We start from the raw sequence: 14,190 nt of genomic DNA, 5'->3' as shown, positions 1-14,190 counted from the left end.
AGTACAGCTTCTCTAGGATAAACGATAATTAATTGAAACCCTCAGCTGCCGACAGGTGTTGTTGATATACATCGATAGGGATAGCTGAAAATGTGTGCCCCAACCGGGACTCTAACCCAGGATCTCCTGTTTACATGGCAGACGCACTATCCATCTGAGCCACCGAGGACATAGATGAATAACGCGACTGCAGGGACTTATCCCTTGCACGCTTCCCATAAGACCCACATTCCCAACTGTCCACAATCTACTTACGTAATGTACCTAATAGATATTTGCCCATCCACTCATTACTCGCGCACACTAAGGTGACGATTCCCGTAAGAGTTCAGGCAATCTGTGCGCATTCGCACAGACGGAGGTCAATGGCCAGGTAGCCTATAACTATATATGAAGATAGTAACTGTTCTTGAAAGAACAGATACCATTGATGACCGTACAGCTTCTCTAGAATAAATGGTAATTAACTGAAACCCTCAGCTGCCGACAGGTGTTGTTGTAGATTGTGGACAGTTGGGAATGTGGGTCTCACGGGAAGCATGCAAGGGATAAGTCCCTGCAGTCGCGATATTCATCTGTGTTTTCGGTGGCTCAGATGGATAGAGCGTCTGCCATGTAAACAGGAGATCACGGGTTCGAGTCCCGGTCAGGGCACACATTTTCAGCTGTCCCCATCGAGGTATATCAACAACACCTGTCGGCAGCCGATTATTTCAATTAATTATCATTTATTTCAGATGTGTTTAATAATTCTTGATTGCGCGTTTAAATCCTTCCAAGCTCTTGATAGCAGACGAGAAAATTAAGATCTTTAGATGGTACCTTTCCAGCTAAGTACTGATTTCCAGCGGGCCTTGTACAGAGCCGAGGATTCGAGAAGTGTGGCGGACAAGCCGACTAGTGTGACGTCACATGTTCATTGCAGAGTCGTGGCACATGGGTGGAAAACGTCACTGGAGGCGGTCGAAGGCCTCAGTATAGTAGTTTACAAATTAGACAGCTATGCAGAAGATAGGGTTGTTACCATTCAGTTGATTTTTCTAATACAGGAAATATATCATCATTTATAATATCTTCCTACCTAGAGTAGTAAAAATAAAAAGTTCTTCTCTTCAATTAAATAAAGGAAATGCTCAGTGGAACATCCCATGTCCCTTATTCATAAAATAGCTTCGTCCACATTTACCAACGTTAAAAACAGGTAATAATTTGCAGTGCATTCAAATGATGTTTCATCGGTCAACCGCCTGGTTTTTTAAGAAGAAAAAATAAACAAACTAAGACTTACAGAAATATATGTGATTTTTATTTAAGCGTATGGAGATTTTTTATACAATATACAGTTGATACAAGGCAAGTGATTTTATACAATATATACATATCATATATGACAAGATTAAAACTTAAAGTCCGTGTTTTTCAACCAATTAATTAAGCTGGGTGTAAGAGTGAACACGTCGTCGGGAATTCCAGGGTATGAATGAAGTGGACAGCGTTGGACTAAATGTCCAATTGTCTGCTCTTCTTGATTACATTCACACATTGGTCGACTGATCCAGCCCCAGCTACCAGCTACCTGAAGTAGCTACAACAACCATGTCCAGTCCTTGACCTGTTGAGGCGGCACCAGAGGTTCCTCGGTAGGTCAAAACCTTTTGGCTTCTTTGTCGGATCAAGGTGATGGGCTCTTGTTCCCAATGTTTTTGTTGACCATTCATGCTTCCAGCTTTCATTTAGATCAAAACCACCCGCGATGAGTTGTCCTGCAGTAACACTTGCTGGTCTTCTTGATCGCAATCGTTGCTGTGGCGGATGACAGAATTCCTGGTGCAGTGGTAGAGAGGGTGATGCAGAGATATTCTTCACCTTCCTCAGTGGAGCTTGTTTCCGCCTTAAGTGAGGTGGAGGGATGTGACGCAATACAGGTAACCAGTGGTATGGGGTTGATTTCATGGAACCAGTAATGCAGCGCATTGTGTCGTTCAGTTTTGTGTCTACCTTCTCCACATGTACACTTTCCAACCAGACAGGTGCACAGTACTCGGCAGCAGAGTACACAAGACTGATGACAGTCAGCAGAGGTTCCCCAGGTGGTACTGACCTTATGTAGTACGTTGTTCCTTGCAGCAACTTTATGAGAAAGCTTGGTCATGTGCTCTTTGTAGCTCAGGGTTATATCTAGAGTGATTCCGAGATATTTTGGGAAAGGATTGTACCTCAACGTTTGTCCATTGAGCAGAAAAAAATGGTTCAAATGGCTCTGAACACTATGGGACTTAACTTCTGAGGTCGTCAGTCCCCTAGAACTTAGAACTACTTAAACCTAACTAACCTAAGGACATCACACACATCCATGCCCGAGGCAGGATTCGGATCTGCGACCGTAGCGGTCGCGCGGTTCCAGACTGTAGCGCCTAGAACCGCTCGGCCACTCCGGCCGGCCATTGAGCAGAACTCTTGGTTTGTAGTTCGCAGCACGATTCGCTAGATGGAAACAAGAGACTTCAGTTTTCGATGTGCTTGGGATCAATCTCCAGGTCTTAAAGAAAGTTGTCATCTTCTCTAGATCCTCCGTAAGAATTCGTTCACCATATGTGATAACAAGACAAAATGACTACAGTGAGGAAGCAAGAAACGTATTCGCAGTCGCGAATATGGATAACCAGCTGCTGTTAACGGACTAACGACAATGAACATTTCTACAGGACCGGGACGCGAACCCGGATTTTCCGCTAATAGCGAGCGGTCACCTAACCTTTTCTGTTTTTTTTTTTTTAACAGGTAATTGCGTTAACCGCCATTTGGCTATCCTAGCACGATTGACGGCCAAACACCAACCTCGACATGTCGTCAACCGTGTGTCCACAACCTGCATTCGTACATCCATTATGCATATTCCCGTACAGGGTAGACATTTTACTTGAACGTCGCTGGCCCGGTCTCTGTGGATAAATATGATATTGCAGTGCCTGTGTTATTCCGATTTACGACGACAAGCCCTTCTATTGCTTGGTGGGGTCCAGGCTAAGCTATTTGCAAGCTATTCCTGCAGTTGCCTCATGCTGCTGGATAGAGTAGCCTAACTGATTTTGGTTGGCCTATGGTGGTGTGAGTGCTTTTGTCCTACGACTGGTAAGCGTTTCTTACTCCCTCCGCAGGTGAGGCCACCTTGTTGTTGGCCTGTGGTGAACTTGGTGTCCGAGGTCCGTAATTAGCCTGCTGACAGACATCGCGTTATTCTCGTAAAAGTTTCTGGTGGTGGTGGTGGTGGTTGTGGGGATGTTTAAGGGGGACTAAACAGCTAAGGTCATCAGTCCCCCATTCCAAAAACAGGCGAGACATTAAGGCACGGAGCAGATAAAACCCCAAGGGGAAGGAGACTCCCCCCCCCCCCAGGCACTAAAGAACACAAATTAGGCAATGAACACTACAGAAAAGAAGAGTACAGACGAACACCAGACAGAAAGAAATAGAAGAAAAGAAGATGGCCTTAGACTGATTGACTGACCACAAGAACAAAAAAAGGGAAAGAGTCAACCATCCGACGACACACCAAAACAGCAACAAATATTGAGAGACGCGAGGGCAAAAGACACAGAAAGGGAAAGGTGCAGGACCCCCCTAGATGGATCCATAAAAAGGACTACCACGGATAAAACGTAAAACATTGTCAGCCATGGAGGCACCGTCACATAAAATCAAAGGCAAGGTGCCCGGGAGATTAAAAGACTGCCGGAGGGTGCGCAGTCGGGGATACTCCAATAAAATGTGGGCGACCGTCAGCCGGGACCCACACCGACACTGAGGGGGATCCCCCTGACGCAAAAGATGGCCGTGCATCAGGTAGGTATGGCCGATGCGGAGCCGACAAAGGATGACAGAGTCCCTGCGAGAAGACCGCAGGGAGGAGCGCCACACATCGGTCGTCTCCTTGACAGCCCGCAGTTTATTAGGGGCTGTCATGCCTCGCCACTCAGCAGACCACATCCCAAACACCTTACGGCGCAACACCAGCTGCTGATCGCGAGCCGTGAGGCCGATCTCCAAAGCTGGGGCGTCGATCTCCCCTTTGGCCAGCCTGTCAACACGTTCGTTCCCGGGGATGCCAACATGACCTGGCGTCTACACCAAGACCACCGAACGACCAGAACGGGCAATGGCGGAAACAGACTCCTGAATAGAGGACACCAGAGGAGAAGAAGGATAGCAGTGGTCGATGGCCTGAAGGCTGCTCAGGGAGTCACTGCAGATGACGATGGACCTACCTGAGCAGAAACGCATATGCTCAAGAGCACGCAATATGGCCACCAGCTCTGCAGTAAAAATACTGCAGCCAGCCGGCAAGGAGCGCTGTTCAACATGGGCAGTGTGAGCAAAAGCGTAGGCAGTGCGACCATCAACCAGGGAACCATCAGTGTAGACAGGCTCACAGCCCAGAAATGAGGCGAGGAGCGCAAGAAAACGGCGACGGAGGGCCACAGGCGGAACCGAGTCCTTGGGTCCCTGTGCCAAATCCAGACGGACGGACGGCCGGGGCAAACACCAGGGAGGCGTAGATGCATGGACCCGGAAGGGAGGCAGAAGAGGGAATGAGCCCAGTTCCGACAACAGGGACTGGACGCGGACAGCTATGGAAAGCCCAGACCTAGGTCGCTGTTCAGGCAGATGGAGGACCATGGCAGGGAAAAGCAGGCAATGATTGGGATGGCCAGGCGAGCAATGCACGTGGACAGCATAGTCGGCGAGCAGTCGATGGCGGCGAATCCGCAGTGGGGGAACCCCGGCCTCCACCAGTAGACTATCCATGGGACTCGTACAGAAAGCGCCAGTTGCAAGCCGAACCCCACAGTGGTGTATGGGGTCTAACAACTTCAACACTGAGGGTGCTGCAGACCCATAGGCCAGGCTCCCATAATCAAGCCGGGACTGCACAAGGGCTCTGTACAATCGCAGCAGCGTGCAGCGATCTGCACCCCAAGACGTGTGGCTAAGGCAGCGGAGGGCGTTGAGGTGCCGCCAGCATTTGTGCTTCAGCTGAGTAATATGAGGAACCCATGTGAGCCGGGCATCAAACACGAGTCCCAAGAAGCAGCAAGTGTCCACCACTTCAAGCAGGTGGCCGTCGAGGTAATGTTCAGGATGAGGGTGGACCGTCCGACGCCTGCAGAAGTGCATAACTCGAGTCTTGGCTGCAGAGAACTGAAAACCATGAGTCAGAGCCCATGATGCTGCCTTGCGAACGGCGACTTGTAGCCTGCGGTCGGCGACTCCCGTAGTCGTGGAGCTAAATGAGATGCAGAAGTCGTCGGCATACAAAGAAGGAGACACCGACGACCCCACTGCTGCAGCCAGACCATTAATGGCCACTAGAAATAAGGAGACGCTCAACACCGAGCCCTGCGGGACTCCATTTTCCTGTATATAAGATGAACTAGAAGCGGCACCAACTTGCACCCGGAAAGAGCGGCGCAATAAAAAGCTTTGAAGAAAAGCCGGGAGCCGACCACGAAGACCCCACTCATGCAACGTGCCGAGGATGTGATGCCTCCATGTGGTGTCATACGCCTTCCGCAGATCGAAAAATACAGCAACGAGATGCTGACGTCGGGCAAAGGCCGTACGGATAGCAGATTCCAGCCGCACCAAATTGTCCGTGGCAGACCGGCCCCGGCGGAAGCCACCCTGGGATGGAGCGAGGAGACTGCGCGACTCAAGGATCCAACACAAACGCCGCCCCACCATACGTTCGAGCAATTTGCACAAAACGTTGGTGAGGGTAATGGGACGATAGCTGTCCACCGCCAGTGGGTCTGCACCGGGCTTCAAGATGGGGACAATAAGACCCTCTCGCCATTGCGACAGGAACACGCCCTCGCTCCAAATGCGGTTAAAGATGGTGAGGATGTGTCTCTGGCAGTCCCTGGAGAGATGCTTCAGCATCTGTGCGTGGATGCAGTCCGGTCCTGGTGCTGTATCAGGGCAATCGCCGAGGGCAGCGAGGAATTCCCTCTCGCTGAAAGGAGCATTGTATGTTTCAGAACGACGCGTGTGGAAGGAGAACGGCGTCCGCTCGGCTCGCTCCTTTAGAGAGCGAAAGGCAGGGGGATAGGATGCAGTCGCAGAGCTCTGAGCAAAGTGCGCGGCAAGCCGTTCAGCAATGGCGGCAGCGTCCGTGCAGACAGCGCCGTCCAAGGAGAGCCCAGGGACACCCATAGGGGTCTGGTATCCGTAAATCCGCCGGATCCGGGACCACACGAGCGAGGGGGAGACATGGGAGCCCAAGGATGAGACATACCTCTCCCAGCACTCCTGCTTACGCCGTGCAATAAGACGACGGGCGAAGGCACGGAGCCTCTTAAAGGTGACGAGGGTCTCAAGAGACGGGTGCCGCCTATGACGCTGGAGAGCCCGCCGACGGTCGCGAATAGCCTCAGCAACCTCCAGCGGCCACCAGGGTACAGCCTTCCTCCGAGGGAGGCCAGAAGAACGGGGGATGGCAGCGTCGGCCGCTGAAATGATCGACGTGGTTAAAACACGGACCACCTCGTCAATGTCACCCTGTGGGGGAGACTCAATGGTTGCAGCGGAAGTAAAAGCCGGCCAGTCAGCCCTGTGGAGAGCCCAGCGGGGCAGGCGCCCAGAAGAATGACACTGGGGCAGTGACAAATAGATGGGAAAATGGTCACTACCACACAGGTCAGGATGCACTCTCCAGTGGAGGGATGGGACAAGTCCAGGGCTGCAAATAGAGAGATCGATGGCCGAGAACGAGCCATGGGCCACACTGAAATGCATGGGAGCACCGGTGTTCAAGAGGCTAAGGTCGAGCTGAGCCAACACATGCTCCACGGCCCGACCACGGTCATCGGAGACAGTCCCACCCCATAGAGGGTTGTGGGTATTGAAATCGCCCAGCAGCAAAAAAGGTGGCGGCAGTTGGGCCATCAAAGCAGCCAGGACATGCTGCGCGACAGCACCATCAGGTGGAAGGTAAATACTGCAGACGGTAATAGCCTGTGGCGTCCACACCCAATCAGCGACAGCCTCTAAAGCTGTTTGTAGAGGTACAAACTCGCTGTGAAGAGAGTTAAGGACATATATGCAGACGCCACCAGACACCCTTTCATAAGCTGCCCGGTTCTTAAAATAACCCCGATAGCCACGGAGGGCGGGGGTTCGCATTGCTGGAAACCAAGTTTCCTGCAGAGCAATGCAAAGGAAAGGATGACGGCCGATAAGTTGGCGGAGCTCAGCTAGATGGTGGAAGAAACCGCTGCAGTTCCACTGGAGGATGGTATTAGCCATGGATGGGAAAGGCGTGAAGGGACTGGGGAGGCAGATTACGCCTCCGGGGCCCCTGCTGCTACTGAGTCACCACCTGGACAACAGCTATCTATTGCATCCGAGGGACTGGCGAGATTCATGTCCTCAGTGGACGCCAGAATCTCCACCTCATCCTCAGACGCAGAGCTTGTAGGAAGCGGTGGAATGGGTGCCACCGCAATGTCGGTAGCCTTGGGGAGTTTCTTCTTCTTCTGCTTCTCGCGCTGCGCCTTGGGTGGTTCAGGCTGGGAGGGCGTCACTGGGTCAGTCTCAGGGACAGACGACAACCGTGTGTCTCGACGACCAGGGACTGGCGGTTGTTTGAGCCACTTGTGGCTGTCGGCTTTGGAACCGGTCGGAACGTGCGAAGGGAGGTCCCCAAGGGACCCCTTCCTTACGAGAGTAGCCGAAGAAGTCTTACACTTCTCCGGCTGGGAAGGGGGGACTGATGTCCCCGATGGTTGGGGGGGTGTTGCTCCTGAAGTAGATGGAGCAGGAGCAACAGGAGGTTTAGTGCCCCCCACCATCAAGGGGGCAGGTGTGGGACTTCGACTCTGAGAGCTGACTGGAGTGGATGGAATTGTAGAAGGAGTGACAGTTGCGGCATAAGAAGCTGTCATGCGCACTGGATGAAGCCGATCATATTTCCGCTTCGCCTCAGTGTACGTCAGGCGGTCGAGAGTCTTGATTTCCATGATCTCCCGCTCCTTCTGCAGAATCGGACAGTCTGGTGAGCAAGGCGGATGGTGCGCACCACAGTTCACACAGATTGGAGGCGGCACACACGGATGATCAGGATGGGATGGTCGACCGCAATCGCGACAGACGAGGTCGGAAGCACAGCGTGAAGACATGTGGCCAAACTTCCAACACTGGAAGCACCGCATCGGGGGAGGGATATACGGCTTGACATCACAACGGTACACCATCACCTTGACCTTCTCAGGTAACGTGTCACCCTCGAAGGCCAAGATGAAGGCACCGGTGGCAACTTGACGATCCCTCGGACCCCGGTGGACGCGCCGGACGAAATGGACACCTCGGCGCTCCAAGTTGGCTCGCAGCTCGTCATCGGACTGTAAAAGGAGATCGCGGTGAAAAATAATTCCCTGGACCATATTTAAGCTGTTATGTGGGGTGATAGTAACAGAAACATCCCCCAACTTCGTACAAGCTAGCAAGGCTTGTGACTGGGCAGAGGATGCCGTTTTTATCAACACCGATCCAGACCGCATCTTGGACAAGCCCTCCACCTCCCCGAACTTGTCCTCTAAATGTTCGACAAAGAACTGAGGCTTCACAGACACAAACGATTCCCCGTCAGCTCTGGTACAGACGAGATACCGGGGCGAATATCTTTCGCTCTCAGTCATAGCCTTTCGTTCCTCCCATGGTGTGACCAGGGAGGGGAACGATTTGGGGTCATACACATTAGCCTTAAAGTGAGCTTTGGAACGCTTAGAGACTGCTGACGGCTGGCCGCCAGCGAGAGATGATGTACCACGCTTCATTGCGGGTCATCCGCCCTGATGCCACCTACTCCGACCAAGGGCCCTCCCCACGGGCGCCACCCAGCCACAGCAAAGGCCACCTGGCAGGATGGCCAGTGCCGGGAGTCCCGATGCCCCAGGGAGATGGGCATCTACTCCTTGGCATACGTGGGGAGTTAGCGGCGCAGGCATCAGTAGAGCGATCCCTGTGTTGTCAGGGGGCTACAACCAAGAGAGTACATGGCGGCCCCACCACAACGGACTGGCTACCGTGCTGGATCTTAGGTGCAAAAATGTCCAAGGTCGTCATCGCAGTTAAAAGCAACACTGCAGAGTGCAGCGTGGTAATCGCACAAAGTGACGTATCCCCACCCAAGAGACGGAAAACGAGCGGGACACCATTGCAACGACGAAAAAGTTGGCTAAAGGTCTCAATGCACGACGGATACAGTGCACCATGTAAGGCGCCCTTCCCCAATTGGCTCGCTCTTCGGAATAATTTAGAAAGATGGAGGTCAAACCCAAGAGGGGACCATCACATAAGGCCGAAACATGTGAGACTCCTTTTAGTCGCCTCTTACGACAGGCAGGAATACCGCGGGCCTATTCTGATCCCCGAACCCGCAGGGGGAAAAAGTTTCTGGCAGACTGACGGAAGCGGTCATGTAGCAGAGGGATTCTAGTGTCGTGGTGCAGTTGGTTTGGGCGGGGCAAGCGTAGAGCGAGCTTGTGCGCTCGGTTCTGCACCTCCTGGAGCAGTTTGATATGGGAGGGGGCAGCGTTGCCCCAAACCACAGCCGCGAACTCTAGTAGTGGTCACTGCTAGGTAAAGCGTGATGCCGTGGTGTGGGGGCAGCGTCCAGCTCGAGTTAAGGAGCGGGTATAGTGCACGAAGGCGCCCGACTGCTCTGTTCCTGATGTTTATGATGTGAGGGAGCCAGGTAAGCCTCGCATCGAGTGTCACCCTGAAATATTCCCCCGTCTTGGTCCATGGGATGGAGCGTCCCAATATGGAGACGGGTGGGAGATCTGGGGGCAGTAGCTTCTTGGTGAAAACCACAGCCTGGCCCTTAAAGCCGTTGAATTTTAAGCGCCACATTGCTGACCACACTCCTAAGGCTCGCATCCTGACGAGATGATGGGGCTACGTCTCTGCGTTCATACTGCGAGTGTACAGCGCAGAGTCGTCGGTATGTAGCGCTAAAGATACGCGATCCTCTCGTGGAGCTTCTGCTGTGTACAGTGACTGCAGCAGGGGGCCAAGAACCGATCCCTGCGCCACTCCCGATTGTGCTTGCCGAATTGTCGGTACGCCATCGTTGATCCTAACATGGAAGGTTCTCCCTGTCAGGTACGACTTTAGTAGAACTACGTGTGACGTTGGGACCCCGAGTACAAAAAGTATGTAGAGAGGCCGTTGTATCACACTCAGTCGAAGGCCTTTGAAACATCGAGAAAGGGACCGATGGCCTTTGTAGTCTGGTCCCTTCAACCCCCACAAACCAACCAACCAGACATAGAGAAGCACCGCCCCAAGGTACTCTCGAGTCTCCAGGGCTCTCAGGAGCTGATAGGTGGTGGAGTGCCCTTACCTAAACCGGGACTGCTCCTCTGGGAGAAGGTTTTCCTCCACTACGTACTGTAACAAGGTAACAAGCACCTGGCGTACTCTCTCTCGAAAACTTTTGACAGTGACTGGAGTAGGCTGATGGGTCGATGGTTTTCTGGTGTATTAGCTCAGCACAGTACATGCGTCCACACGCCCTGGCAGCTACTCAGCGAATGACCACCCGGCTGTCATGAAATGGCTGGGTCTGTACCCATGATGCGTAAGAGCCAGCATTCTTGAAATGCTCTGTCTTACGAAGTGATCCTTATTTGCTCGGCTTGGCGGTTATGTTGTATTGGCTTAGGGTGGTTTGTCCCCTTCGTAGATGATGGTAGTGGTAATGATGCGATGGGTATGTATGTTTATGAGTTTGTTTGTGGTTAGCGCCTGAATTGGCGGTGGACTTTGGTGACTGGTGCTCTGTGGTCAGGGTTGACATCCATTCCCAGAGAGTTAATGAGATGATGTGGAGATGCATTGGATGATTCGAAGAATTTGGTTGATTTTCGCTGAATAAGATAATAAAAGGATGACTGCCATAACACAGCTCTGATCTCCTCAGTACTCGAGAACCTCGGAGCATCTGCAATGATTCGAAAGGTTATGTTTTGGATAATCTCGGGATTTGTGTCTGCTGCCATGCTCCACGCTTCTGAGCCGTAGAGATGGCAGGCAGGACGATCGTCTTCCATATTTTGAGCTTGGCAGGTATGGTTGATAGAGCCAGGTGGAGCTCTTGGTTCTGGCTTCCTTGATGTGGTGTTTAAATGTTAGGTGCTTATCTAGTTTTAGTCCCAGGTATGTCTCGACTTCCTTCCAGGGTAGTACCTGGTCGTTGTAGGTGGTGATAATTATGGGGCGTTTGACTGTATGACTGAATAAAATTCTTTGACACCTGTCAGCATTGATTTTTATCTTCTATAGGTTGCGCCACTTGGTCATTTTATTCAGGAGGTGCTGTAGGCTGTAGGCTAGATAATTTATGTTTCTGCCACTGTGATATAGTGCAGTATCGTCTGTGTACAAGGCTGTATTGCCGCCCAGCTCTTTCGGCAGATCGTTGGTGTACAGAAGATATAGGAGGCGGCCAAGCACAGATCCCTGTGGGCATCTGCTTCTATTGGTTTTAACTCGTTGTTTGCGTTTCCTTCTGAGGAGTAGAATTTCCTGTCTGTTAGGAATGAATTGACAATTTTGAGCAGGTGAATTGGGCAGCTCATTTTGACACTTTTGTAGCAGGCCGCCATGCCAAACCCAGTCGAACGCCTTTCTTATGCCCAGGAAAATAGCCGCAGTGCTGTTACCCCAGCTCTTCTCCGCGCAGACGTGCTGCACCAGGCGAATGACTTGCTGTGTTGTGCTATGCCCAGCACGAAATCCGAGTTGCTCAGGGATAAGGATGTTGTTTGCAGATAGGGACTGTACTAGGTAATTTTGAATGAGGATTTCTAGTAACTTGGATAGGTGGTTGAGGGAATAGATGATCTTTGTTGGATTTGGGGATTGAAATTACTTTTGCAACCTTCCAGGTTGAAGGGAAGTATTGTGTAGTGAGACAGTCGTTTAGGATGGCTGTGAGGTGGGAGATTGCTCGTTGGGGGAGGGTCTTAATGAAGGGTAGTTTAATGGTGTCAGGACTAGAGAATTTTGCATTGCCGATTCGCCTGATGACAGCAGCAACTACAGGCTCGCTGGTTAGCTCGAAGTTGGTGACGGACCTGGCGCGAAGTCTGCGGCGGAGGTGGCGTCCAACTCGATATTCCAGGGCTTCTGCTTCGTCCTCGTCTTCTTCGATGACATTTTCCTGGAACTGGAGCTCGAGCATGTTTGGCACGGCAGCTGCTTTGTCTTCTGGAGTGTGGACTAGTCCGTTCTGCCCATGTAGGGGTCTCGTGTCTTTGTGGAGTCGCTGCCTGGCTTTTATGTTCTCCCAGAACTTTTCGGGACTTCTTTCGACAACCTGAACGCTTTGTTCTCACATGGAACATCTTAGGAGTCTCTGGCTTGTTTGGATTTCCCTGGCCATGCTGTCCATGCGCCTCCTGTCCTGGGGGTCGTGATGGGACTGCAATTTTTTACGGGTGCGGTTCTTGTCAGAGATCAGTAGTGCAAGGTCTGGGGGCAGATTACATCGCCGACTGTTGCGCGTAATTTTGATGGTGGCAGCCTTTCTACATGATTTAACGATGTTAGTGAATTCCGTCTATTGCTTTGTCGATTTCTGCTGGGCTTGGCATGTCAGGAGCATGGACTGGGATGTGTTGTGTGACCAGCTCCTTGTATCTGACCCAGTTTGTATGGAACGTTGTGTGTACTCTGTCATTTGGTACATTTTGGTCTCCCTCAAATCTGAGTATTAAAGGACTGTGATCCGAATTTAAACTGTTGACCACTTCTGTGGTCGTTGCGAGGTTTATGTTTTTGAGTAGAAATTTGTCAAGTACATCAGGTCGGCATCTCGAATCATATGGGAAATGTGTAGGTTGTCCATGTGTTTTAATAGCTGATTGCCACTGGTGTTTGTAGTGCGACAATCCCAAGCCCTATGCTTGGCGTTCAGGTCGCCTCCTCCTATTGTGTTGCGGCTGCCATTCAGTAGACTGTCCAGGTCGTGAGGAGAAAGTCTGGCAAGTGGTGGATGATATACTGCCACCAGGTATGTGGGGCGATTTTTAAGAACATCTCCTATTGCTGTTGCTTCTGTGTTGGTGAGTCTTCGTACAGGTACTTGTCAGTGACATATGCGCCATTTTATTAGAATACCTGTACGGCCACCATGTCAGGACGGTCTGACCCGACAAGCTAGTAGTTTTGTATCTGGAAGTTATCATCTGGGGTGAGATGTGTCTCATTGAGAAGAGCTACATCAACTCCATGGTCGTCCAGGAACATCTCCAGTTCAAATCTATCGTGATAGATGCCGTCGGCGTTCCAAATGACGATGGCAATATGTTGCTTTTCATTATCATTGGCCAGTGGTAGGATGTTGGTGGCGAATACCGTGATTTTGGTGAGCAGGTCCGGAGCTGCAACAATTTTGGTGTATAGTTGCATTATGCCGCCATGCACGTCTCTCTCTACTCTCTAATTTCTTCCTCTTCTATTGGAAGTAGTTGTGGTGAAGGTTGTCGTCCCATTATGACATTTCATTTGTTGTAACTGTGTGTGTGTGTGTGTGTGGATGTACTGTTCTGTTGTTGTTCTGTTTCGTTGAGGGCTGTTAGTTATTATTGTCGCTACTCAGGAAGGTACTGATTTGGGGCGGTTGTATCTGTCTGTTGCTTGGTCGTACTGACCTAGAGTGTTTATGAGCTCATTTTGTGAGGTATTGGCTTTGGCGTAGAACTGTCTGTCAATATCCGGAACCGTGTTTTGAGGGTTTCTATATCCGCTGCAGCGTGGAGGTCTGCTGTGTGAAAACGTGGAGGGACATGTAGGGCCCGACGGAGGGCTCTGTTTTAGATTTTTTGGAGGCGATCTATGGTCGATCTGGCAGCGTAACCCCATACAGGGCGCGCATATTCCAGTATTGGTCGAATGAGGCTTCTATAGATCGCTACTCCAGTGCTGGCTGGAGTCGAGTGAACTGTAGGATGGGATGAAGGGCCTGCATCCTGCCAAGGGCTCTCCAGCAGAGCTCCCCGATGTGGCATTTCCAAGATAATCTCTTGTCCAGTGTCACACCGAGGTATCTTGCAGTGTTTCTCCAGGGGAGATTTTGCCTTGCAGTTGCAGCGATTGGATGGGTCGCCTTGGGGGTCGGCGCTT

General features: G+C 51.4%; 1 protein-coding gene across 1 annotated transcript in view; it reads right to left on the bottom strand.

Annotated features, from left to right (window-relative positions):
• LOC124776085 (venom carboxylesterase-6-like) overlaps positions 1–12,247 on the bottom strand; it is a 173,411-nt gene extending 161,164 nt beyond the window's left edge. Inside the window, exon 1 of the mRNA XM_047250927.1 lies at positions 12,107–12,247. Within this exon, the coding sequence (XP_047106883.1) occupies positions 12,107–12,247 (141 nt within the window). The remainder of the gene's footprint in view (positions 1–12,106) is intronic.
• Between the last annotated feature and the right edge of the window lie 1,943 nt (positions 12,248–14,190).

This window comes from Schistocerca piceifrons, chromosome 2 (genome assembly GCF_021461385.2).
Source record: "Schistocerca piceifrons isolate TAMUIC-IGC-003096 chromosome 2, iqSchPice1.1, whole genome shotgun sequence".
Lineage (NCBI taxonomy): Eukaryota > Metazoa > Arthropoda > Insecta > Orthoptera > Acrididae > Schistocerca > Schistocerca piceifrons.
This window is presented reverse-complemented; position numbering and strand designations above follow the sequence as displayed.